General features: G+C 45.1%; 1 protein-coding gene across 1 annotated transcript in view; it reads right to left on the bottom strand.

Annotated features, from left to right (window-relative positions):
- Positions 1 to 24,299, bottom strand: part of LOC109937641 (zinc finger protein 420-like) — a 51,320-nt gene extending 27,021 nt beyond the window's left edge. Inside the window, exons 1-5 of the mRNA XM_048619425.1 lie at positions 23,995 to 24,299; positions 23,680 to 23,771; positions 23,266 to 23,399; positions 17,221 to 17,924; positions 2,470 to 2,477 (exon numbers count right to left, since the gene is read on the bottom strand). Coding sequence (XP_048475382.1) covers positions 2,470 to 2,477; positions 17,221 to 17,826 — 614 coding nt within the window. The 5' untranslated portion in view covers positions 17,827 to 17,924; positions 23,266 to 23,399; positions 23,680 to 23,771; positions 23,995 to 24,299. The remainder of the gene's footprint in view (positions 1 to 2,469; positions 2,478 to 17,220; positions 17,925 to 23,265; positions 23,400 to 23,679; positions 23,772 to 23,994) is intronic.
- Between the last annotated feature and the right edge of the window lie 3,067 nt (positions 24,300 to 27,366).

Genomic DNA, 27,366 nt, shown 5'->3' with positions numbered 1-27,366 from the left:
GGGGAAGGGTCTAGGCCCAAAACGTCAGCCTTCCTGCTCCTCTGATGCTGCTTGGCCTGCTGTGTTCATCCAGCTCTACACCTTGTTTTCTCTGAGTGCCATTCTCCTGTCTTCTCTCCAGAACCCTGCACATTGCTCCTTTCCAAATAATAATCTGCTCCTGAATGTTTCAATTGGCCCTGCCTCCATCACACTCTCAGGTAATATATTTTAGACTGTAACTACTTGAGTGAACCTGCCTCCACCACACTCCCAGGCAGTATATTGTAGTCCCTACCCACTCAAGTGAACATCCCTCCATCACATTCTCAGATAATACATTCTAAACGCTAACACCTCGAGAGAACCTGCTTCCCCCACACTCCTCGGCAGTGCATTCTTGACCCTAACCACAGTGTAGAAAAGATGCTAAGGCAGGGGCATCCTGGAAGTGTACATCAAATTTTCAAAAGGGTTGCCACTCCAAAAGCTAAAGAAAGCTCTTGAAACTGCTCATGTCCATGAAACATGGAAATCAGAGAAATTAATAACAACAGCACGTAGCAGCTTTGCGTTATGAGGAAAACAGAACAACAGTGAATACCCAGAACAATATGTGATCAAGTGATGCCATCATTGATCACATGAACTATGACTAGACTCAGTGATGAGTTAATCAGAGAAGAACCAGGATAAAGGGGATCCTTCTGAAAAGGCCTGCTGCAGATTGGAGTCACAATCAGAGGTTAAAGCCCCAAAGTAAGACAGAAATTTTTGAAGATCAAATATATTGCTGCTGCGAAAGCTGTGAGAATCGTTTGTGTGTTCTACCATCCAGTTCTCAATTCAAGTGATATGACCTGTGGCAAATATTAAATCACTGTTCAATCTGCTTGATACATTTGACTTGAAAGTTGGTAAATCATTCTGACTTTGTCACAATAAAATCAATTCATAACATTTGACTCTGTTGCCAAGTTGATTGCCTGCTTGAAAAGGAGAGCAAATCCCCAAAATCAAACAATGCAGCATGTCCAATCCAAGCTGGGAGCCACTGGGAACATGAACAGTCAAAGGGATGTTCAGTGTACAGATTTGGGGTGGTGGTTGGTGCTGGTGCTGGGAAATATGTAGTGATTGGAACAAGATCAGCCAGTTGGACCTCATAGATTATGATTTCCCTGATTGGAGCTGTTATTCTGGTCCAATCAGATAGCACTGACTGACAGATATAAACATGAGTGTCAATATAACCAGGAGATGAGAATCTCCTCAGTTGAGAAAAAAAAGTATGAGTGTCAGAGATTCTTGCACTCTGATAGCTGACTCTGAAGATGCAATACTAACGTGAAAGATTGTTCGTGTGTAAGTAAAGGGTGACATGATGATGGGACACTGGCTCTGTGTTGTATTTCAAGCTGTTCATTCTGAAGTAACCCCACCCAAAATAGTGACCATTAATTTCTCACTTTTTAATGATGAATGTGTATTTCCACATTTTTCTAATTTTGTTTTTTTTCCATTTCAAGTTGTGGAACTCTTGCCTGGTGTTCAGCTTGTATTGAAATTGTAAAACAGATGGCCTCAGCTGCAGCATTGCATCCAGTTCTGTGTTTGCAGTTTAGTTAGGATGCAAGGTATTGGAGTGAATGCAGATTTTTAGTTATTTATTCATGGAATCTGCTGCTGGCAGCATGTATAGCCCATCCAGTTGCTCTGGTGGTATTGGTGAGGTGCCATCTTGAACTGTTGCAGTTGTTGAGTTGTAGGAACACTACATGTGCTGTTGGGAAGGGATTTCAGGATTTTGATTCAGCAACACCAAATCATTGATGATGTAGAGATTATGGTTCCAGAAGGTGTTGTTAAAGGAGCCTGGGTATGTTACTACCCTGCATCTTGTTGGTGTGATAAATTTTGCCACTGTGCATCAGAATGAAGTGATTGAAGGTGGCTGATGGGATCATAATCTAAGAATTGGTAAAATGCAGAGGGAGGCCATTCAGCCCATGTGTCTGTATTGGCTCTCTGAGCAATTCATTGATATCCATTCTGCTGTCTTGCCATTACTGCATTATTTGAATAGGAATACTGTTCAATCTCCTTGCCTTTTGGGTACCTTGATCAAAGTACACAGATTGGAGAATGAATCAAGCATGGCTACTTTGTCTTGGATTGCATCTTGACTGTTTGTTCAAAATGTACTCCACCTGGCAGGTGGGAAGTATCATCTCACATTCTAGCCTTGTGCTTTGTAAATAGTGGAGGGACTTTGAAGGGTAAGACACTGCATAATAGAATCCCTACAGTGCAGAAGGGGGCTATTTGTCCCATCAAGTCTGGACCCAGACCCACCCTGCCAGTCTATCACCATAACCCTGCATTTACCACATCTAATCCATGTAGCTTAGTGCATCCCTGGACACTACAGAGAAGTTTTGGCATAGCCAATGTACCTAACCTGCACATCTTTGGACTGTGGGAGGAAACCAGTGCACCTGGCACTATAGAATTCCCAATGCCTGACTTGTTCTTGTAGTCACATTTGCTATATGGCTGTTTCAGTTCAGGCTTTGGCTGATAATGTGCTCAAGATGTTCACAATGAATTCAAGATCCAAGTGGCTCTGTTGGGACCCGAAATGAGCATCAATGAGTAGACTATTGCCACACATGCTGTTTGATAGCACTGTCCGTAGCATTTTTCATAACTTTGCTAATGATTGAGATTAGATGGATGGAACAGTAATTGGCTGTATTACATTCTATCCTGTCTTGTCAGGACAGAATGCACACGAGCAATTTTTCACATTGTCAGGAAGATGTCTGTTGTAATTGTACTGGATTAGCAGCAGTGCAGCAAAGTCAATACAAAATGATTTCTATCATGGGTTGACAACATTAATTCTTGTAAAAACTACTTTTACAGATGTCATGAGCGATTGTATGCTTTAAAACTAAACAATCTCCTTATTTTTCATCACCTGTCCTTTAGCAGATAATAGAGGACCCTACCCACCCCAAAATGTCAAGTTTCCTGCTCCTCTGATGCTGGCTAACCTGCTGTGTTCCTCCAGCTCCACACTGTGTTATCTCTGACTCCAGCATCTGCAGTTCTTACTATCTCTCATTAGCAGATAATATCACTTTTTTTTCCAGTTTTTAAATGCTGGTGACATATTTCACCACTCCCTGATTGTGAACTCTGAATTTAAAAGGACAATATCAACACAGTCATATTGTTAAACCAGAAGTAAGTTTAATTCACACATTTAGACCTTAGGCATGTGATATGGGGCAGGATGGGCAATTCTTTGCAACACAGGCACACTTGCAAACAAGCAGTGAGAGCTACTTACATTATCCAACAATCAAATAATGTACAAAAACATGCATGGGATACCAGTTAACAATGTCCTTGCTTTTAAGACCAAAAAAGTCCAAAACTTGAGTTTGCAGTCTCAATTTTCCTGCAGACGAAAAATATCTGCTGCTTGAAATCTGCAGCAATCCAGGAGGACTCTCTTCACAAAATAGGTCCGGTCGACTGGCGATCCTTCCTTCACCTTCTTCAGTCACCCTGATGGTATTTCAGCCCCCCCTGGCCTGGGTTGTCGGCATTAGCAGAGGCCATAAGCTCTGGTTGGCTGGTCAGTCATTGAATTGGTGTTAGGCCGAAGCCAGCACAAGGATCTACCAAAATCAACTCAGCTCAACCAACTTTCTTCCAAATTCTGCTCACAATTCAGTGAAGATCTCATGATCTTCTATGATGAAAGTTCTCAGGTCAGACTCAGGATCAAGGCACCTTCCCTGCAAGGTATGTATGGGTGAGAAGCCATTAACTTTTTAAAATCCAAAATACACTTTCTTCATAAAATGGTCAAGCCACAGGCCTACAATTTGGTCGGGTGGAAACGATTGTTGTTTCTCTGGTCTGGGTATCCTGGTGTGAGGAGGCAACTTCACCATCTTTGAAGTGAAGGAGGTGGAGGGTGGGTGCTACTTCACAGCAGACGATGTGGACAGAAATGCTTCCCTGAGACTAATTAGCGTCTCCGTCCTAGTGGTAAAGTGTGAGTGATTGACTGTCTGCAGCAGGTCCCACTGCAACTGGCAATATCCAGGCCTGTTATTCCAGTAGGACACTTCAACTGCATCGTTGATGCAGAATGGCCAATCCAAAGGGACTCTCAGCAAACCGGATGCCATGTCCAGATTCCTGATGGAAAGGTTTTAAGTTGCAAATCTCCATGATGTTTTCAGAACCCTTGCAGATGGAGTGCAACGTAGATACACCTGGCCGCAGCTAGACAGGTCTATTGCTCAAGGCTAGATTTCCTGTTTGCATCCCGTACGTTCTCAGTCAGATCCATTGATGTTAAGCCGATGTTATTCTTTGACCACTGCCTCCTGCTGGCCGACTGTCACCTACAGGATAACCAGCAGGCTGGCAAGGGAATGTGGGAGCTGACCGTGAAATTGTTGACTCCAGAAAACATTGAGGAGCTCAAAACGGGTCACAGAGGTTGGAGAACAGTGAAACCCCTCTCTGAGTCTTAGTCGAACTGGTAGTAAACAGACAAGGGGAACATCAAGAGGTTCTTTATCCTGAAAGGTGTTCAGAAGGTGAGAGAGAGTTTTCCCTGTCTCTCCAAATCCAGAAAAAGCATGTAGAACCAGCTCCTGCTGCAGACAATGGGAGTCATTGTTACAAGGATCTCCAGGAGGTGAACAGCCAGGAAGGCTCATCTGTTGCCTCAGAGGCCTCCAAGGTAATCTTCCAGGCCAGGGTCTGCACCATGGAGTTGGATGAGACGTGCTTGCATTTTTTTTTCTTCCAGAATGTGCTCAAGGAGAGCTCTGTGCACAGCTGCCTGAAGAAAGAAGATGGCTCAGTAACGTCACCTTGGTCTGACATCCTGAGCATCAGCAAGTCCTTTTGTGCCAGGCTGTATGACATGAAGCTCACAGAAAATGCAGCCTCCAGTTGTTCCTGTTGTCTATCACAGATAGATGACAGCAGGCAGGAGAGGCTGTAACAACTGTTATCTCAGGATGAGCTGACCAAGACCCTCCAGTCCTTAGGAAACAATAAAACTCCTCCTGGAAGCAACAGCTTAACAACCAAGTTGTATTTGGCTCTGGACAGGACCTGCTGGAGGTGTATAACAGTGTGCTTTCCATTAGGTAGAACGTGTGACTCCAAGAGGAAAGGTATCATCAGAATCCACTACAAGTGGAAGGGGGACAGGGAAGAAGTTAGAAATTGGTTGCTAATTTCACTGCTGAATGCAGACTACAAAATCCTATTTGTGGTCATTGCCAACCAGCTCAGCTCAGGTCTGGGATTGGTGATTCACTTCAACCAAACCTGTGTTGTACTGGGTAGGACGATCTGAGACAATTTAATCTAAAGGAGTTAAGATCACTGAATGCAAAATGATCCCTCACTGATATGTCAACCAATTTTGTCAGAATCCTGTCTGTTTTGTCTCCCCCTTCAGAATGCACTGCAGTCATTCAGTAATATCTCTGACCTAGGCACCAGGGAGGCAATATCTCATTCTGGAGTTTAGTTTGTGGATGCAGAAACTACTGTTTGTTCCCCACACAACTGCAGAAACTCAAGGATTACTTCTGGTGCCACATGCTAGTGACAGTAGGAATAGGAGGGTGGGCAGATAGATGCATGGTTGAGGAGACAGTGCAGCGATTCAGGTTTTTTTTGATCTCTTTGGGGCAGAAATGACTTGTTCAAGATGGATGCGCTGTACCTAAACTGGAGGGGGTCCAATACCCTGGCGGGCAGATTTGCTCATGCTACGCAGGAGACTGGGATCCTAAGCAGTGGTGAGAAAAGAGAAGATTGAGGCTGGTTCGGAAGTTTAAAGGGAGCAGAGAAATAGACTAGGCAAGAAAGCACAGTAGACGTGAGATTGAATTTAACCTGCATTCATTTCAATGCAAGACTAACAGGGCAGATGAACTCAGGGCATGGATGGGAATATGAGACTGCAATGTTTCAGCTATACCAGAAACATGGCTGAAGGAGTGACAGGACTGGTAGTGCAAAGTTCTGGGATATAGTTGCTATAGGAAGGATAGAAAGGCGGGCAAGAGAGGAGTGGCAGTGGCATTTTTAATCAGTGAAAACATCACTACTGTACTTAGAGAGGATATTCCTGGGAGATCATCCAGTGAAGCTACATGGGTGAAACTGAGAAATAACAAGGCAATGATCACCTTGATGGGATTGTATTATAGAGCCCCTCAGTAGTCAGCGGGAAATTGAAGAGCAGACATATGGGAAGATTTCAGATATCTGTGAGAATAATGTGGTTGTAATAATAGGGAATTTAAACTTTCCAATCATAAACTGGGATTGCCACAGTGTTAAGGGCTTGGATGAGGAGGAATTTAAGTGTGTTGAAGAAAATTTTCTGTATCAAGATGTCGATGTTGAGAGAAGGAACAAAACTCTACCTTCTCTTGGGAATTAATTTAGGACAAGTGACTGAGGTGTTAGTGGGGGAGCACTTTGAGACCAGTGACCATAATTTGATTAGTTTTAAAATAGTTATGGAAAAGGATAGGCCTTGTAAAAAAAGTTAAAGTTTTAGATTGGAGCAAGGCCAATTTTGACTGTATTAGACAGGAACTTTCAAGGGAGGCTGCTCACAGGTAAAGGGACAACTGGCAAGTGGGAGGCTTTCAAATGTGAGATATTGAGAGTTCAAAGACAATTTTTTTTTTAGATTGAAAGGCATGGCTGGGGGGGAGTCAGGAACAATGGATGAATAGAAATATTAAGGAGGCATATGTCAGGTATAGACAACTGGGGTAAAGTGAATCCCTTGAGGAGTAAAGGCAGAGTAGGAGCATACTTGTGAAATCAGAAGGGCAAAAAAGGGATATGAGATAACCTTGGCAAGTAAGGTTAAAGAGATTCTACAGGTACATTTAAGGGCAAAAGAGCAACTAGGGAAAACACAGGGCCCCTTAAAGATCAATGAGGCTATCTGTGGAAACACAGGAGATGGGTGAGATTCTAAATGAATATTTCACATCAGTATTTACTGTGGAGAAAGACATGGAAGCTAGGGAACTTGGAAAAATAGTGGTGTCTTAAAAACAATCCACGTTACAGAAGAGGAGTTGCTGGAAGTCTTAAAATCATAAAGGTAGATAAATCCAGTACTTTATCAAATGCATGCCAGGATATTGTAGGAAGCTAGGGAAGAAATTGCAGGTCCCTAGCAGAGATACCTGTATCACCTACAGCCACAGGTGAGATGCCAGAAGACTGGAGGGTGGCTAATGTGCCTTTATTTAAGAAAGACTGAAAGGAAAGGCCAGGGAACTATGGACTGGTGAGTCTGACATCAGTGGTGGGTAAGTTGTTGGATGGGATTCTAAGAAACAGGATTTATATGCATTGGAGAGGGCAAGGACTGATTAGGAATGGCTTTGTGAGTGGGAAATTGTGTCTCTCAAACCTAATTGAGTTTTTTTTCTGAGGATGTGACCAAGCAGATAGATGAGTGTAGAGAGGTAGACATTGTCTACATGGAGTTTAGCAAGGCCTTCAAGATTCCACATGGTAGACTGGTTAGTGAAGCTAGATCACATGGGATCCAGAGAGAGTTAGCCAATTGTATACAAAATTGGTTTGACAGCAAAAGACAGATGGTGGTTTTCCTGTAAGAGGGCAGTATGTTGAGAGTGTGCTCTGCTTGCTGCCTGCATCAGTTGGAGAGGGAAGTAGAAACATCTGCTTCCTGGGAGGAGCTGCTATTGCTGATTGAGGGCTAGAGCCTGGGGGCTTGCTTACTGCAACGTGTCTTGCCTTGAGAGACTTGAGCTTTTGGAAACCTGTTGCTTGTGTCCCTCCTCGCTGAGTTTAAGATTAAAGTCAGAACACCTGTGACAGGGAGGAGCTGCTGCTGCTGCTGAATTGAGGGCTCCCTGTTGCTGCTGCCCTGGGAATCCTGGTGGCCTGCATTTCTGCTTGTTTGGTGCCCTGGAGGATTGGCACCTGGAACCTGGGCTTTTTTCTTCAGTCAGGGAATTTGGGCCTCAACGTTGACAGCTTGGGGCCTGAACACCTCTGATGTGAGTGACTGTAATTTGGAGTGTGTGGGGCCTGGAACTATTTGAAACTGGTTCCCCTCCTTGTTACTACTTCCTGTCTGTGGCCCATACTATCATCACTTGCTGCCAGTGACTGCTGCCATTTGGACTTTGGGGAACTGATCTTTTTGAGGTTGTAGACCTGCACGCTGAGCTGGTGTGTTTGCAGATGTTTTGTCACCGGGCTAGGTAACATCATCAGTGCGCCTCTGGTGAAGCGTTGGTGTTCGGTCCCGCACGTTATTTATTACACCTCGGTTTGCTGGGGTGGTTGGCATCTCTTCTGGTTCTGTTCCTTCGGACCCGTAGGTGGGCAGCAGGTTGGGACACAGATGCCTGAGGCAACTGGACTGGCAGGCAGGACCTAAGAAGAATTCAACTATTTGTGTGAGGGTCAATGGCAATTGCAGGACCCTCTAAGACAACATCTGGGGCGGGGCCAGGTCATTCCTACAGAGGAGGGGGGGTCACTGCTTCCTCTTTGTCTCCCACACCCACAGGGGTGTCATTGACGCATCTGACTAGAAAGCTCGGGCTGAAGTGTTACACTCACCTTGAGACATCAATGGGGACATGCGCAGTGGCCTTGGCTGGGGTAGTCAGCGTGGCCCACCATTGTCGCTGCTTCAGCTGTACAGGAAGGTGACCTTCTTCCCGAAGGCTGAGTGGGCGGTGTCCTGGAGAAGGGGCTTACTGTGAGTGGGACTTTCTTGCTTATCGACCCTCTGGAGGTAGCTGCACAGAGGGTCATTTTTATCGAATGTCTTGCGCTTTGTGCCATTTTGAGCTCCTTCTCGCCCCACCTCTGCCAGCTTGGGAAGGTGAGGTCAGGCATCTGTTGCTCAGCATGAAGGAGGCTCACCTGAGACACACTTGATCCTTTTGGTGACAAATCTTCACCTGCCTGGCCCAGGAAGGCGCACTTAATGTCAAGCACGGGGGAGATGCGTAATGGGTCTTCTGGTTGGCGGAGGGTGTGTGGTGTTATGCCTGTAAGGAGGTGAGGCACCTCCCGGATGAACTGCCATGTCTCTGAGGCCACTGCCAACACTTAAGTGGCTGGGGGTGGCACTGTCACCCCTCCCCTCATGCACCCCCCCCCCCCCCCCCCCAGCCCCCACAGGAGGACGCTGCATTGGCTAAGGATACCAGCACAGTGGGGAGAGAGTGTCCGCAGAGGAGGAAGGCCCAGAAGAAAACAAAATGCTTGGGAGTGGTCTGCCAAGAGATTTCCCTGGGTGGCCCTGAGACCATCAGCCCACCAGACCGGGGTGAGTGCAAGAAAGGGATAAGGGGTCAGAGGTGACAATTTGTAGGAGATGGGGTAAGTATCATGACCACCTCAGAGTTAGACGAGACAGTCCCCATCAGGGAACTCCAGAAATTTTTGCAAGTGACACTTAGTTGCTGAGAGAGACTCCAAATGACTATGGACCGGTGGAATACTCTACTACTTCTAGTCCTGTCTGCCTGGCAGCAATTAGGAGTGGACAAGAACATGAGGTGGTGGTGTCAAGGTTTTCTTTGCAGTGTCCTTGAGGGATGAAATGGGGGTAAAAGGTCCCTACCCTCGCTCAAAGTTGATTTATTTGTTTTAACTGGTGATGTTGGCCTCAACCTCAACAGCAGTGGGAAAGCCCAGCACAGATTTTGCATCCTCTCACTTCTCAGAGAATGGGAGTACGCAGTGAGACTCCTGCAAGAAACCATACCATTTGAAGAGACAAAACTGTGTGGCAGAGAAAGGTCTTCATGAGTCACCAGTTCTGGTGGGGTGGTTATTTTGTTGGCCCAATTTTTCCAGCCAGAGATCTTGAGCGTCAAGGAGCTTGTACCAGGCCATCTGGTCCTACTCACAGTTTGTTTCAGAGGCTCATGAATATATATGCGCCTTAGATGGGACCTGAGCAGAGGAGAAATGGGAAAATTGTTGGGATTGAGGGCCATTTAAATCCTCGGGGCCTGATAAACTATATCCCAAAGTAGTTAAGGAAGTGGCTCCAGAAATAGTGAATGCTTTGGTGGTCATCTTCCAGGATTCTATGGACTCTGGAATAGTCCCTGCAGATTGGAGTGTAGCTAATGTCACTCCAATATTCATAAAGGGAGGTAGAGAGGAAAAAGGGAATTTTGGACTGGTGAGCCTAACATTGGTAAGTGGGGATAATTCTCAAATCCATGGTCAAGGAGTTTATAGCAGAGCATTTAGAAAGCAGTGGAAGGATTAGATAGTCAGCATGGATTTATGAAGGAGAAATCATGTTTGACAAATCTGTTGGAATTCTATGGAGATATAACTAGTAGAGTTGACAAGGGGAAGCCAGTTGATACAGTATATTTGGACTTTCAGTAAGCATTTGATTAATGTGCAAGATTAAAGTGCATGTGGTTGGGGGAAGTGTATTGAGATGGATAGGAGAGAGGCAGAGAGGAAACAAAGAGTAGGAATTAATGGGTCCTTTTCAAATTGGCAGGCAGTAACTAGTGGGGTGCCACAGGGCTTGGTGCTGGGACCCCAGCTATTAATGATTTGGGTGAGGAAAGAAAATGTAACATCTCCAAGTTTGCAGATGATGCTAAATTGGGTGGGAGGGTGAACTATTGGTGAGGATGCAAAATCCTTCAGCATGATCTCGACAGGTTGGGTGAGTTGGCAAATCAACAGCAGATGCAGTATAATTTGGATAAATATGAGGTTATTCACTTTTTGGAAGCAAAAACAAGAAGGCAGATTACTACCTGAATGGCTGTAAATTGGGAGAAAGGAGTGTGCTGCAGGACCTGGGCATCACTGGGGACCAGTCGGTGAAGGTAAGCATGCAGGTGCAGCAGGCAGTAAAGAAGGCAAATGGTATGTTGATGTTCATTGTGAGAGGTTTTGAGTACAGGAGCGGGGATGTGTTGTTGCATTTATACAGGGCCTTGATGAGGCCACACCTAGAATATTGTGTGCAGATTTGGTCTCTTTTCTGAGAAAGGATGCTCTTGCTTCCTTTTGTGCAGTGTGGTGAAGGGAGTGCAGTGAAGGTTTACCAGGCTGATTCCGGGGATGGTGGGTCTGACATATGAGGAAAGATTGATGGACTAGGTCGGGATTGTTTTTGCTAGAGTTCAGGTGAATGAGAATGGATCTCATAGACATTTATAAAACTCTAACAGGACTGGACAGGGTAGATGCAAGGAGGGTGTTCCCGATGGTGGGTATGTCCAGAACCAGGGGTCACAGTGTGAGGATTCGGGGTAAACTATTTAGGACAGAGATGAGACATTTCACCACCCAAAGCGTGGTGAGCCTGTGAAATTCAATATCACAGGAAGTAGTTGATGGCAAAGCATTGAATATGTTCAAGAGATTAGATTAGATGGGGCGAATGGGGTCAAAGGTTATGGGGAGAAAGCAGGATTTGCTATTGAGTTGGACGATCAGCCATAATCATAAATAGTGGAGCAAGGCTTGAAGGGCCAAATGGCCTCCTCCTGCTCCTATCTTCTATGTTTCTATGTGCTTCTTTGTAGAAGTGTCTATCCTCCTTAGCTGCATCGGTGAGAGCGAACTCCTTCTTCTTGGGAGATTCAATTGCAACCCTGAGAGGAGGGATTGTGGTGGTACTCCAGAAGAACTCAGCATCGGTGGGGAAGTTGAGGGGACTTGGTTTAAGACCTTTGACTTGGTAGGTGCCTGGTGAAATCTCCATCCTGATTCCATCGCCTTCACCTTTTTGTGAGGGCTGGGGTCGGAGCGTCCAGAATTGACTGCCTCTACGTTTCCAGGGAGTACACCTCTTGTGTTCTGAAGGCCTATGTGGGTGGAGCTTGTACCGTTTGGGGTGATGTTGATGTACTGGCACTTTTTACAAACTGCTGGAGGACGAGGGGTTCCAGAAACCGTTCCATCACTTCTGAACTGCCTGGAGAAGGAAGGGGTGGGGAACTTCTCCTCCTTGAGTCTATGGTGGGACATGGGCAAGACTTCCCTCCGCATTTTCTGTCAGCAGTGATCATGGGGGTTGACGGAGAGGTGGAAATTCAGGATGGAGGAGTTGGGGAAGAAGGTGCTTGACCTGGGGTCACGGCTCGGTCAGCCTCATGTAGACCCGGCCCTGCGGGAGGCGTACAAGGAGAAAGAAGGCTGTGCTCCATGGTCTGCATCTCATAGGGTCCCGGGGTCCGTACGTGAGATGGCGGCTCCAGTTCCTCGGGGATCTTGACCGTGGCTTCCTCCATCTTCAGCTCACTGGGGGGAGAAAAAAGGCATGGGGCCTGCCAGCAGCTCCTTGCGCTGCTGGCCAATGATGGATCCCCCATCTCCGATCTGGAGGGCATGAGGGCCCCAAGTGAGGGATTACTACGCAGCTGCCTTCTTTCTGGATCTGTCCAGCAAAGAAGCTCACAAAGTTCTGCTGTAGGACCTGCCATGGGTCAGCCCTGAGGGCACCAAGAGGCTCGACCCCCCCCCTCTGAGTTTGGAGGAGCTGGCTGGCACCCCTCTGTCTTTCCAGGGGCAGGTCCACAGGGTTGGATGAACTGACCATGGAGTTCTTCATGAGGGGTGATGATGCGCAGGCCCTGGAAGAATCTAATGCGACTGGAGAGATGGCCCTTCCTTGGCGCAGGCAGTCATCACTGGGATATTGGATTTTAAAGCATTGGCATCCAGTGTCTCTTCTCAGCACGGACTACAAGACCCCTGCCGGGGCACTTTTAACTCACCTTGGCACCGTGCTGGACCCAGACCAGCCTTATACCATCCCAGGCTGGAGTATCCATGACAACATCCATGTGCTCTGGGACATGATCCATTATTCCCACAGGGCTGACTTGTTGAGTGCCTTTTAGAACAAGAACAAAGAACAAAGAAAATTACATTACAGGAACAGGCCCTTTGGCCTTCCAACATGCTGCCTGTCACAACTAAAACACCCTGCCCTTCTGGGGACCTTATCCCTCTATTCCCATCCTATTCATGTATTTGTCAAGATGCCCTATCGTATCTGCTTCCACTACCTCCCCCCAGCAGCGAGTTACAGGCACCCACCATCCTCTGTGTAAAAAACCTGCCTCGTACGTAACCTTTAAACCTCGCACCTTTAAACCCATGGCTCTTCCACCCTGGGAAAAAGCTTCTGGCTGTCCACTCTGTTCATGCCCTTCATAATCTTGTAGACCTCTATCAGGTCGCCCTTCAACCTCCGTCGTTCCAGTGAGAATAACCCAAAGTTTCTCCAACCTCTCCTCATAGCTAATGCCCTCCACAGCAGGCAACATCCTGGTAAATTTTTTCTCCCCCTTGATTAGGAAAAGGCATTTGACAGAGTGAATTATGAATATCTGCTTGGGACCCTGTGAGCTTTCACGTCAAGGACATACTTTGGCACCTCATCTGACTTTTGTACACAACCACAGAGTGCCTAGTGAACATTAATACGTCCCTGACAGTGCCCCTGTGCTTTGAGAGAGGTCTGTATTAGGGCTGTCCCCTCTCTGGCCAGCTTTGTTTTCCATGTGGAGCCACTCCTGTGCCCCTCTTGTGTAAGCAGCTGTTGGCTTTTTTTCCCCACAAGGGCCTGGGTCGGAAGTGGTCCTTTCAGGGTATGCTGCATACACTCCACTGCTGCACCTTTGCTCAGACACACCTTTAGTGTGACATTCTGCCCTCTGGTGGAGATTCCCAATGGAGGGTTCTCTACAAAGTGGTTTCCTCCCTTTCATTGGCGATCTCGGGTCGAGAGTGCTGCACATGACGGTCCGTGCAACTGGCAATTAAGCAAATTTGCCAGGTACCAGACCATGTACACATTCTGTGGCCTGAAGGAGGCAGTGTCTCATGTTTATGTTAGGTGCATCCAGTTGCAGCCTCTGTAGTTTTTTTGAGGGGGCTGCTATTAAAATTTTTGTTTCACTTCAGCCCTACACTCCTGATTGATAGACACCCAATGCAGGGAGGGGGCAGACAAGCCTTCTCGTGGCTTTGCTCTGGACCTGTCCAGTCAGCGGGCCAAGGAGGAGCTTGTCGTTTCTGACTGTCCACCTCTCTTTCGTGGTTACCCCTGTGCTTGGGTGTCCCTGGAGCAGGAGCATGTGGTGCTCGCTGATACAATGGAGGCCTTTCATGACCAATGGGCCCTACAGGTGCTGGAGTACACTTTCAGCCGGGCTAACAACAATCTGATTTAGTTAATTTTTTTTGTCGCTTCCATAGTACAAGTTTCCGTTTGAGTTTGAGTTAGTTTTTGATTTAATTTTCATCTGCAATGGATAGAGGTGCCTTTTCCCTCTGATCTTTAGGCCATCATTATCTCTGTCCCAGGAGCAATTGTTAGAGTTTTTTATTTTCCTTTGCATTTGACTGAGTCAAGGAACGTTTATTTCACATTTTGACCGCTTATCGTCTCTGCCCCAAGAGTGGTTGGTAGGGACAGAGTTGAGGAAAGCCATTTTTTTGTTTGTTTGTTTGTTTATTTGGTTTCATCTTCGAGTCACTGGAACTTTTTTCGAGACTTGGAGAAACTTTTTACTTCTCTGTTTTAAAAGAGGTGAGCTTTGCTCTGTACTTAACTTGTTACTGTACCCATCCCAGGAGTGCTGGATCCACTGTTGTTTGTCATTTATCTAAATGATGTGGATGAGAATATAGGAAGCACAGTTAGTAAGTTTGTGAATGACACCAAAATTGATGGCATAGTGGACAGTGAATAAGGTTATCTAAGGAGTATAATGGGATCTTAATCAGCTAGGCCAATGGGCCAAGCAGGGGCAAATGCAGTTTAATTTAGATAAATGTGAGGCGTTGCATTTTGGTAAGACAAACTAGGGCAGGTCTTACACAGTTAATGGTAACCTGCGGGTTCAGGTACATTTTAGTTCCTTGAACTAATAACACAGGATGATTAACTAGAAATTTGGCATGTTTGTCTTCATTAGTCAGAGCATCAGGTATTGGAGTTGGGACATCGTGTTGCAGCTGCACAGGATATTGGTGAGACCACTTTTTGGAGCACTGTTCTAGTCACCCTGCTACAGGAAGGATGCTATTAGATTGAGCAGTGTGCAGAAAAGGTTTCCAAGGATATCACCGGGACTAGAAGGTTTGAGTTAGAAGGAGAGGCTGGATAGGCTGGGACGTTCTTCCTGGAGTGAAAGAGGTTAACGGTTGACCTTATGATCTTTATAAACATTATGACTGGCACAGATAATATGAATAGCAAAGACCTTTTCCCTAGGATAGGGGATTTCAAATCTAAAAAAGTGTGGGTTTAAAAGGTGAGAGAGAAAGATTTACAAGAATCTGACAGGCAACCTCTTCACACAGAGGGAGCTGTGTATAAGGAATGACCTGCCAGGGGAATGTCGCACAGGTGGGTGCAGTCACAACATTTAAAAGACATTTGGACAGGTACATAAATAGGAAAGGTTTGGAGGGACAAGGGCTAAACACAGGCAAATGGGACTAGTTTAGATTGGGAAACCTGGTCAGCATTGACTTATTGGACCGAAGGGTCTGTTTCCATGCTGTATGACTTTACACATCCCCTACCACTGTCATCCTGCCATTCTTTCTCCTCCTCTCTTGTACAGCAAACCCACCCATGGCACCATGAAGTTAGCTGCTACTGCTTTCCCCTGCAAAGTCATCTCCCCAAAGATGGGCACAACTGCTCTAACTGCCTTCCTCTACAGTGGCTGGTGGTCACCCGTGCCCATTCAATTTGCACCTGCGATGTGACCACCTCACTGAATGTGCTATCCACACTTGCTCAGCATTGCAGATGCTCCAGTGAATTCCCCTGCAGCGCCAGCTCTGAAAAGAGGCTCACCAGTAGCTGCAACTAGACACAGTTCCTGCACATTGGGTCACCAGGGACAACTGATTTGCAACATAGCAAGGAGAAGCACATCATGTGTGTGAGATCTGCTTCTTTGATTTCTTTGAAATTACTCTTTTTTCTAATAATTATTATCATGCTCATGTAAGAACACTATTAAGTTACATTCTTTATGTTAACTGTCATTTCCTTTGTCTTCTTTGCTACTTTTACTGGAATAGCCCTGAGTTTCACTTATTACTATGTTTCTCAATTAATATCATCTTCCACAAGAAACACTTTTTTAAAAATCACAAACGAATCAATGCACCTCTTTCCTGTGATATCACTGCTTTTATTTATTTCCCCAATAATCAGTACCCTGAAGGGGCAGGTGTTAAACTAGGAAACCTTCCTCTCTGCTCAGTTGAAGCTGAACAGTATTGCCTTACATACCATAATGTTGAAAAACAACCTATAAACATATTCAAGAGAAAAAACAAAGAGTGTCTCTTCCCTTACACACACGTATGCACACACCCACGCACTATGGAAGCATCATCTCCCAACTGCTAGTGCGAAGTATACCCATTATCTCATTCTTTGTGACAAAGAAATTTCAGGTAGTTCCTTGCACTTATTGCTGTTGGAGGTGAGGATGGAAGATACAGGGGAGACGGAGAGCCCTTTAAAAGAAACTGATCTGCCTGAGAGATATGATAGTGACTTGATGCATTATAGTTTTAACAGGAAACTCATTTATATTACTTTTATTCAAACAGATAACTGGACCTATGGTGTTTACAAACATCAGAAACAGACCCCAGAAAACACGGGGACAATAAAAAGTGCAAATGCTGGAAGCCAGTCCTAATGAAGTGTTTTGGCCGAAAACATTGACTTTCATGCTCCTCTGCTGTCTGACCCGCTGTGCTCTTCCAGCCTCACATCTACGGACCCCAGAAAACATGGTTTTGGAGATGAATGTCAATAGTATCAAATTCCAACCCCTACAGTTACTTGGAAACTTATTGATGTTAAACCAGTCCTGAAGAACCAGAAAATCCAGTTTCTCACACTATGCAGGTGGACAGTCTCTACCCAGTGTGAATGTATTGATGTACAGCGATTTGGGACCATTTCCAAAACCTAACCTATAAACACACAATGGTGTCAAAATTTCAACTGCTAAATCAGCATCTTCGGTCAAGCAGGGTTTAATGAGATCAGTACAAACTGCCCAATAACCACTGTTCATTCCTTGGTTTGAGTTAGAGCAAAACCATTCAACTGCGGTTCTTGTGAACTCGCTGGTGTACTAACAGTTTGGATGACCGAGTGAATCCCTTTCCACACATGGAGCAAGTGAATGGCTTCTCTCCAGTGTGAACTCGCTGGTGTATCAGCAAATGTGTTGACTGAGTGAATCCCTTTCCACAATCGGAGCAGGTGAATGGTTTCTCCCCAGTGTGAATTCGCTGATGTTCCAGAAGTTTGGATGAATGAGTGAATCCTTTTCCACACATGGAGCAAATGAATGGTCTCTCTCCAGTGTGAACTCGCTGGTGTATCAGCAGATGGGATGACTGAGTGAATCCCTTCCCACACTCAGAGCAGATAAATGGTCTCTCTCCAGTGTGAACTCGCTGGTGAATCAGCAGATGGGATGACTGAGTGAATCCCTTCCCACACTCAGTGCAGGTGAATGGTTTCACTCCACTGTGGATTCGCAGATGCCTCAGCAGGCTGGATGACCAAGTGAATCCCTTTCCACACTGGGAGCAGTTGAATGGTTTCTCCCCAGTGTGAACTCGCTGGTGTGCTAACAGGTAGGATGAATCAGCAAAGCTTTTTCCACATGCAGAACACGTATACGGTTTCTCACCACTGGGAATGGTGCTGTGTCCTTCCATATTCAAAATCCAATGATATTCAGGTTAAGCCAAATTGGGTGACTGTATCACAACATTGGTTTGAGTTACCTGACTGCAAATCCCAACCTTCTAATATCCTGTGAAAATTGTTTAAAACAGAAAAAAAAAATGTATTAGAGAACACACAAAAACACAAAAGTTGGGAATTAAGCTGAATGAATCTGGTGTGGGGTGGTACGGGGGTGTAGTTATCACGAAAGCTGCAGCATTGTCATAAAAATCCAGCTGGTTCATGACTGTTCTTCAGGGAAGGGAACTTGGTTTGGTCCTATACAAAATTCTGATTTCTATTGAGGCAGCGGTGGGGGGTTCCAAAGTGATTTGGGAGAGACAGAGAGTGAAGGACTTTATACTGTCTACAACTTGAGCACATCATCCACATTCAGTCCACACCTACACAAGACTCTGGCCTCTGTGGGAGAAAAACAGAAAGGGAGAGGCAGGTGGTAAAGGAGAGCAATATGACTTTAACGATCAGAATTCTAAAAGAATCTTCCAAACCACTAACAAACTTCCACTAGCTACAGGCCCAGGGTAGCAGATGTATGTGAACACTATCATTTTCCAGTCACATACTGTCCTGACTTGTCTGACATCCAGTAATGGATGCACAGAAACTTCCTCCATGTAAATATTATGAAGACTGAAGCCAGTGTCTTCATTCGCTCACCACTAACTACCTCTCTGGTAACTGTGCGAAACTGAACCAGACTGGTTCACAACTCAAGTGGAATATTTCACAGTAAGGTGCTAACCCTATCGCAGCTTCCAACCACACATCCCCAACATCACCAAGACCAACTATTTCCATCCCAGTAGCATCACCTGAATCCACCCCAGTCTCAGCTCATTAGCCACTGAAACTCTTATCCACTCCTTTGTTATCTCTCGACTTAGCTACCTTAACACATTCCAGGCAGTCCTCCTACATTACAACCTCCCGCTCATCCCGAGATCATAGAAAACCCTTCTGCCTGTGCATAGCTGGTAATACAGCAGAACATAGTCAGGTAACGGGCAGAAGGCAAACCTCGTTTAGTCACTGTAGGCAGAAGTAACAGTGAAATGTAAGAATGTAAAGAGAAGCCTGGGAACTATAGACCTGTGAATCGGACTTCAGTGTTGGGTAAGTTAGACGAAAGAACAAAGAACAAAGAACAATACATCACAGGAACAGGCCCTTCGGCCCTCTAAGCCTGCGCTGCAACATTTTGTCCTTGCATACTGAAACTGTTTTCACTTACGTGATACATATCCCTCTGTTCCCTTCCTTTTCATGTATTCGTCCAGGTACTTCTTGAATGCAGCTATTGTGTCTGCTTCCACAACCTCCTCTGGCAACGTGTTTCAGGCACTCACCACCCTTTGTGTGAAAAAATTGCCTTGGACATCTCTTTTAAACTTTGCCCCCACCTTGCACCTTAAACCTGCGTCCCCTAGTAATTGACTCCTCCACCCAGGGAAAAAGCCTCATACTTTTCACTCTATCCATGTCATTCACAATCTTATTATGTATATTAGGTTGCCCCTCAACCTCCTACGTTCCAGTGAAAACAAACCCAGTCTAGCCAACCTTTCTTCATAGCTAAAAATCCCTCATACCAGACAACATCCTGGTAAACCTTCTCTGTACCCTCTTCTGATAGCGTGGTGACCAGAACTGTGCACATATTCCAAGTGTGGCCTAACTGAAGTTCTATAAAGCTGCAGTGTAACTTGTCTATCCTTATGCTCCTTCCAATGAAGACAAGCATGCTAGAAGCCTTTTTTTCAAAACTACCTTGTCTACCTGCGTTGCCACTTTCAGTGATCTGTGGACCCGCACACTCAGATCCCTCTACATATCAATATTCTTAAGGGTTCTGCTATTCACTGTATAATTTCTACCTGTACTTGACCTTCCAAAATGCATCATTTCACATGTGTCCGGATTAAATTCCACCTGCCATTTTTCTGCCCATGCCTCCAACCGATCAATATCATAGAATCCCTACAGTGTGGAAACAGGCCCTTTGACCCAACAAGTCCACACCAACCCTCAGAGCATCCCACCCAGACGCATCCCCCTATAACCCACCTAATCTACACATCCCTGAACACCATGGGCAATTTAGCTTGGCCAATCCACCTAGCCTGCACATCTTTGGACTGTGGGAGGAAACCGGAGTACCCGGAGGAAACCCACGCAGACGTGGGGAGAACGTGCAAACTGTGACTACCATGTGACTTCACCTTTTGTACCAGTCTGCCATGAGGGATCTTGTTAAAGGCTTTACTGAAGTCCATGTAGACAACATCAACCGCTTTTCCATTAATCATCTTTGTCACCTCCTCAAAAAAAAAACTCGATCAAGTTAGTGAGTCACGACCTCGCCCGCACAAAACCATCCTGCCTATCACTATCAAGTCCATTTGGTTCCAAATACGTACAGATCTTGTCCCAGAGAATCATTTCCAATAATTTCTCTACCACCGAAGTGAGACTAACAGGCCTGTAATTTCCAGGATCATGCTTGCTACCCTTCTTAAACAATGGGACAACATTGGCTATTCTCCAGATCTTGGGACCTCACCTCTGGCCAAAGAGGACACAAAGATGTCTGTCAATGCTCCAATAATTTGTTCTCTTGCCTCCCTCAATATTCTGGGATAGATACCATCAGGGCCTGGGGACTTAACCACCTTAAGACATTTTAAGATGCACAACACCTCTTCCTTTTTAATACCAACTTGGCTAAGAAACTTGGCACTCCCTTCCCTGACATCATCCTCCATCAATTCCTTCTCTTTGGTGAATACCAATGCAAAGTATTCGTTTAGGACCTCACCCACCTCTTCTGGTTCCACACACAGATTCCCTCCTTTGTCCTTGAGTGGGCCAACCCTTTCCCTGGGTACCTTCTTGCTTGTTATATATGTATTAAAAGCCATGGGATTCTCCTAAATCCTGTTTGCTAAGGACACCTTTTCATGACCCCTTTTAGCTCTTCTAATTCATTACTTAAGTTATTTCCCACTCTCCTATATACTTGAAGGGCTTCATCAGTTCCCATCCTCCTAGACCTTACGTATGCTTCCTTATGCTTTCTGACCAAGGTCCTAACATCCCTGGTCATCCAAGGTTCACGTAACTTGCCATACCTATCCTTCACTCTCACAGAATTCTTACCAAGTGCCACTTGAAACATTCCCGCTTGCCCGATGTAGATTTATCCTTAAAAAGGTGCTTCCAATCCTAATATTGTTGTAGTTCACCTTCCCCCAATGTAACACCTTCACCTGAGGACTGCTGTTATCCTTATCCAGAAGTATCTTAAAAGTATATTATGGTCACTAATCCTGAAACTTCACTCACCTGCCAAGCTCATTTCCCAAAACCAGGTCCAGCATAACCCTTTCGCTGGTTGGACTGTTTACATATTGCATCAAGTTTCCCTCCTGAATGGTCCTTACAAATTCTGCCCCATCCAAGCTCCTATAACAGAGCGAGTCCCAGTTAAAAATCACCCAACACAATAACCCTGCTGTTTTACATCTTTCCAAAAATCTGTCTACATATTCTCTCCTCTAACTCCTGCTGGCTGTTGGGATGCCTGTAGTATACCCCCAGCATTGTGATTTCACCTTTCCTATTCCCGAGTTCTACCCATATTGCCTTACTGCACAAGTCCTCTGATATATCCTCCCTCAGGACAGCTGTGAGATTCTCCTTTACCAGTAATGCAACACCCCCTACCCCTTTTACCTCCCTTGTTGGAAATGATTCTGAAAGAAAGGATTTTTATACATTTGGAGAACAAGGAATAATTAGAGATATTCAGCATGGTTGTGCGTGAGGGAAGTAGTGTCTCACAAACTTGATTGAGTTTTTTGAGGAAGTAACCAAGCAAATTGGTAAGGGCAGAGCGGCAGACACTGTTTTCTTGGACTTCAGGAAAGCCTTTGACAAGTTTCTGCCTGGTACACTAATTAGTAAAAAGTTAGATTCACATGGAATCACAGGGTGAGCTGCTGCCAATTGGATATAAAATTGGCTTAATAGCAACAGAGGTAATGGACTGGAGGCCTGTGACCAGCAGTGTCCCAGAGGGCTTGGTGCTGGGTCCAATTTTGTTTGTCATTTATATAAATGATTTAGAAAAGAATACAGAAAGCATATTTTGCAGACAACACCAAGAGTGGTGGTATAGTCGACAGTGAAGAAGGTTACTTAACATTACAAAGATATCTTGTTCAATTTGGTCAATGGGCTGAAGAGTGGCAGATGGAGTTTAATTTGGAAAAATGTGAGGTATTGCATTTTGGTAAAACAAACAAAGGCAAGATTTATCCAATTAAACGTAGGGCCTTGGGCAATGTTGTAGAACAGAGAGAGCTAGGGGTTCAGGTTCACAATTCTTTGAAATTTGCATTATGTATAGATAGGGTGGTTAAGAAGGTATTTGGTATGCTTGCCTTCATTGCTCACTGGATATAGGGACATTATGTTAAAGGTTGAATTAGAATTAGAATTAGCTTTTATTGTCAGATGTACTCACTCACATGACTATAGTGAAAAGTTTGCAAGCTGCCACTTACAGCACCATCTTAGGTACCTTCTGGAGTACTGTGTCCAGTTCTGGTCTCCCTGTTATAGGTAGGATATTATTAAGCTGGAAAGGGTTCAGAAGAGATTGACCAGGATATTGCCAGGAATGGAGGATTTCGGTTATAAGGAGAGCTGGATAGGCTGAGACTTTTTTCACTGGAGTGTAGGAGGTTAAGGGATGACCTTAGAGAGGCTTACAAAATAATGACAGGTACAGATAAGGTGAATGGCAGATGTCTTTTCCCTAGGGTGGGGGATTTCAAGACTAAGGGGCATTTTTTTAAGGTGAGAGGAGAAAAATTTTAAAAAGACTTGAGGGGCTTTTTAAAAAAAAAAACACAGGTTTGGGAATGGAATTAACTTCCAGAGAAAGTGGTGGATGCAGGTACAGTTACAACGTTTAAAAGACACTTAGATAAGCACATGAATAAGAAATGTTTGGAGGAACATGAGCCAAGCGCATGTACGTGGGAATGGTTTAGTTTGGAATTATGGTCGGCATCAGAACGAAGGGTCTGTTTTCATGCTGTAAGATAAACAAGGAGAAGACATCCAACACTAGAGACAGAGGAGGTTAGTCAATGGCAGAGAAGAGATCAGGGAGAGCAGAATTGAAATAGAGCTATGGAGGGTTATGGATTCGGACTTACAGGAAAGGAACAACACCACCATAGTTCCACAGAACCTCTCACATAACAGAGTACAGGTAACTGGGGAAAAACTTTATAGGAGGTAAATTCTCAAAAATACTCACCAGTGAAACAGTCTCACTGTCATCAATTTTACAATCTATTCTAACTTGCAGTTGGAAAGTATTTAAAACAACTTACAGTTGAGGAAATTCCTAGGGAGCAGGTGATGTCAGTTGTAATTGCTGCTGTGTAATAACATCACACTCAGGAACAGAGTATCGGGGTCTGTGCAAACCAAAGATCATGACACATTGTGAATGATGGGAGGCTCCCTGAAAGGAGGCAGAAGAGATTTACCTGAATGGCTCAAGAGATTACAGATTTCAGTTACATTGTTAGAGAAACTGAAATTGTCTGTTTTGGAGTGAGGTAGATTCAGCAGACCTGAAATTGATGTGTTTATGAGAGATTGATATGTGATAGATTAGTAAAAGTTATTCACGGACAGAAAAAAATTTTGGGACACTGAAGTTTTTGGTGAAGGGCCAGTTAGCAGAATGCAAGGAAAAGTTTTATTCAGTAGGTAATAATAATCTGGAATTCAGTGCTTACTTTTAAAGGCCGATGATTTCAAGTAAGTGATTGTCAGACTTCGACGTGATGTTTGGTTTCAGTTTCCTGTTTGTAAATCGCTATGTCGTATCCTGAAAAAGAAGTTTACAACATCCATGACATCACTGTAAGTCTAGGATAGCAATTCAGTCAAGGAAGACAATTTCTCTAGTTTGAATTTGCTGTTATTAACTCCCCCCTCGAACTCCCTGTCAAAGCAAAGGATGTGCATGCTCCCTGCTGCACATATCTCCCCCACCCCCGACAGTCACTTGATTCGAGAATAACGTCTGCTCAGGGTCCCGAGCTTCTGACCTGGGTCTTCTGAACAGATGTTTAGACGATATGGGGACGCAAGTCATGCCATGAGGTCGCGGGATCTGGAAAGTAGGATATTTGCTTCCTTTTCTTTCTGTACCGCCGCTCTTTCTCATGAACAGGATGTTGGATGTGAAAGGCTGATGGACAAGTTGTCTCCATTCTGAACAATGGGAAGCAAACTCCTCCCATTCATTCCGAACAATACCTCTACAAAGATGGCGACCGCGCATGCTCTCTGCAGCCCGAGGTCCAATAAAGATGGCGGCCTCAATCCTTGGGGCGAAGGCCACCAGTTTAAAAAAAACTTGCCCTCGTTCCGTGCAAATAGACCACTGATAACTTCTTTTGCGGTGGGGTGGGGAGTTCCAGCTCACACAAGATATTCAGGGAATCTCCTCGCCGGATCTGTCGATCCCTCCGCCCGCCTCATTTCCATCGTTTTCGGACCGAAGACACCAAAAAATACCGTCGACGGCCGTTTGCCGGTTCCGCGCATGCTCCTTACTGTGTCCGGGACTGCGCCTGCGCATTGCCCTCCTGTTTATGGATGGGGAGCAGTCCCCCGCGGGGAATGCTGGGACTTCAGTCCAGATTGGTAGAAAAGGCATTGCCGACAGACAGCAACATGGTTAACAGAGATAACAAGGTGTAAAGCTGGATGAACACAGCAGGCCAAGAGGTGCAGGAAGGCTGACGTTTCGGGCCTAGACCCTTCTTCAGAAATCGTGTTAACAGAACGTGTTTATATAGCACTTTTAACAACATTTAAAAGAAAATCCTGTGACATTTCACATCACCGATAACATTCCCTACATTGAAAGAGTCCGCACTGGTCTATCCAACCGGGTCTTGAACATACTGCTACAGTTTTCATACATTAAAAAATGGGAACTTGTCCATTTCACCCTAGAACTCAGTTTCATGATTCATCACTTTGCATGGCATCCCTGCTGATGTCTCTATCTCAGCAATGAGTCCATCTGAACCAAATCTTCTCAAAATAGCTGGCCGTACCCAGTATTTCACTTCACCACAGACAAGTTTCCATTTCCCGTGCTCCCAACACCTGTAGATGTTTGATGATTCCCAGCACTTGCGCTGCCATTAAATGTAACATTTTTTTAACTAATGGAAAGCACAGAACAGTCGACCAGAATCAGCAACAGTTGAGATTTCACATCCGAGCTGGAAATATCAACCGTGGAAAAGTTCGAGAACAAAACAGGCGGAGAGAGGGAGTGAAAGAGAAAAGGGAAGGCGTGTGAGAGGTTCTAAACACTGACTGTACAGACGATGCTAGCGAGTGCTCAATTGGTAATGATGTGGCCACTTTATTACCCACTGTTTACATTGGTAAACACGTTACCCCCCACCAAACCAGTCCCAACTGCTCTTTCAAACCAGCACACAGGGATAATAGATTTAGAGATAGTAAGAACTGCCGATGCCGGAGAATCTGAGATAAGGTGTGGAGCTGGATGAACACAGCAGGCCAAGCAGCATCAGAGGAGCAGGAAAGCTGACGTTTCGGGTCTGGACCCTTCTTCAGAAACTTTTTTCTGTGCTGGCATTCCCTCTATTCACCAACATAAAACAAAGAACTGTGGACACTGGAACCTTGAACTAAATACAGAAAATGTTAGAGGAACTCAGCTAGTCTGGCAGCTTCAGTGGACAGAAAGCAGAGCCAACGTTTCGTATCCAGTGTGCTTCCTCAAAGAACAATCGGATCTGCCTTTTATGTGTATAACGAATATATCTATTCTCCCAACCCCACTACTGTTATCCGCTCTGCTGAACTCTTCTTCCCAGCGCGTTCTCACTCCCTTACCCCCACTACTCGTCTGACACTTTCTCCACTGCAATCTCATCACCTCTGAACTGCTTTCATCTCCTCTCCTGGTCTCCCTATCTATCGCTGCTCTTGCTCGTTCCTGCTGTATCTGCGCTTTTTTTTTTATCCCTCTTGTACACTCCGCCATGTCTATACTGCTTTCTGTAGAATCAAATTTATTCGTTCTTCAAGTATGCCTCTTTTCCCCCCAACAGCCTGTACATGTATTGTGTCCTCTTGTTCCGCCTATTAAAATAAAACATAGCAAAATCCATAGCTGAGAAGCGAAAGAAACGTCACTTGTCCAAGAGACTGGAGCCTTAATCCAACCTCTTGGACTGCTCAGCCATGCAACATGACACGGCGCCTTCTTTATTATTGTTTTCGCTGGTAGTATCACTGTAACAAATTATAGTCGAAGAGCTTCGAGCTTGCTCTGCTATTTAATGAATCCATCACGCATTCCCAACCTAAATTCCAAATTCATCTGAGAATAGCGACAAAACAAATAAACACTGCACGAGGAGCAGGAAAAGGGGCAGTGAGACAGGTTGAGTTGCTGGTACCGCCATTCAACACAGATACGATGGGTCGAATGGTCACATGCATTGTTGCAAATCTTCTGCAATTTTATTTGCGCAATATTGACACAGCTTTGTGTCCTGAAGTCACAGCAGAATGGTAAGCCCCGCCATTTCTCACCTTCCCTGATTTTAGTGTCCAATTCGCTTTCTGTGGTGCAGATGTTTGCCCTGACGGCAGGTTGACACTCAGTGGTTAACACTGCTGCCTCACAATGCCAGTGTCAGGTCTCTGCCTGTGTGGAGTTTGCACATTCTCCCCGCCACTGCGCGGGTTTCCGCTGGGTGCTTCTGCTTATTCCCACAGTTCAAAGATGTGCAGGTTAGGTGGTTTGGCCGCGCTAAATTGCCCATAGTGTTCAGGGGTGTGCACGCAACTTGGATTAACAATGGGAAATGCAGAGTGACACAAGAGAGCAGAGTAGCAGGGTGCTCTTCGGAAGGTCGGTGTAGGCTTGATGGGCCAAATGGCCTGCTTCCACACTCTGGGAACAGTGACGATAACTGCGATGTCGGGTTACGGAAAACGATAGAAACTTACAGTGCAGAAAGTGTTTTGAAACAGCAATTTTGATTGGTATTTGCTCCAATCAATACACTGGGCATTATGACCTGTCCCTGAACACGAACTGAAAGAAGGTGGTAAAAGCGTCCTCTTCATCTTTTTCTACTGATACACTTTCTTTGTAACATTTTAACAAGAAGTTACACAACAGATGTTCAACTGAGTCATTTAAGAGGGCATTGCATAATTATAAATAATGAGAAGTAACGTCATAGGAATAAAGCAATAACTAAAAATGTTCAGAGAGCCAGTACAGGCATGTTGGGCCAAACGGCAATCACCTGTACAATAATAATGCTGTGATTCTGAAACCTCTGCTGGGAAATCACAAGGGATCACCAATAGATCTCTTTAATCCTTTGGCCATGATGTCAAGCCTGTATTTA

Source organism: Rhincodon typus, chromosome 42 (assembly GCF_021869965.1).
Source record: "Rhincodon typus isolate 14 chromosome 42, sRhiTyp1.1, whole genome shotgun sequence".
NCBI classification, from domain to species: domain Eukaryota; kingdom Metazoa; phylum Chordata; class Chondrichthyes; order Orectolobiformes; family Rhincodontidae; genus Rhincodon; species Rhincodon typus.
This window is presented reverse-complemented; position numbering and strand designations above follow the sequence as displayed.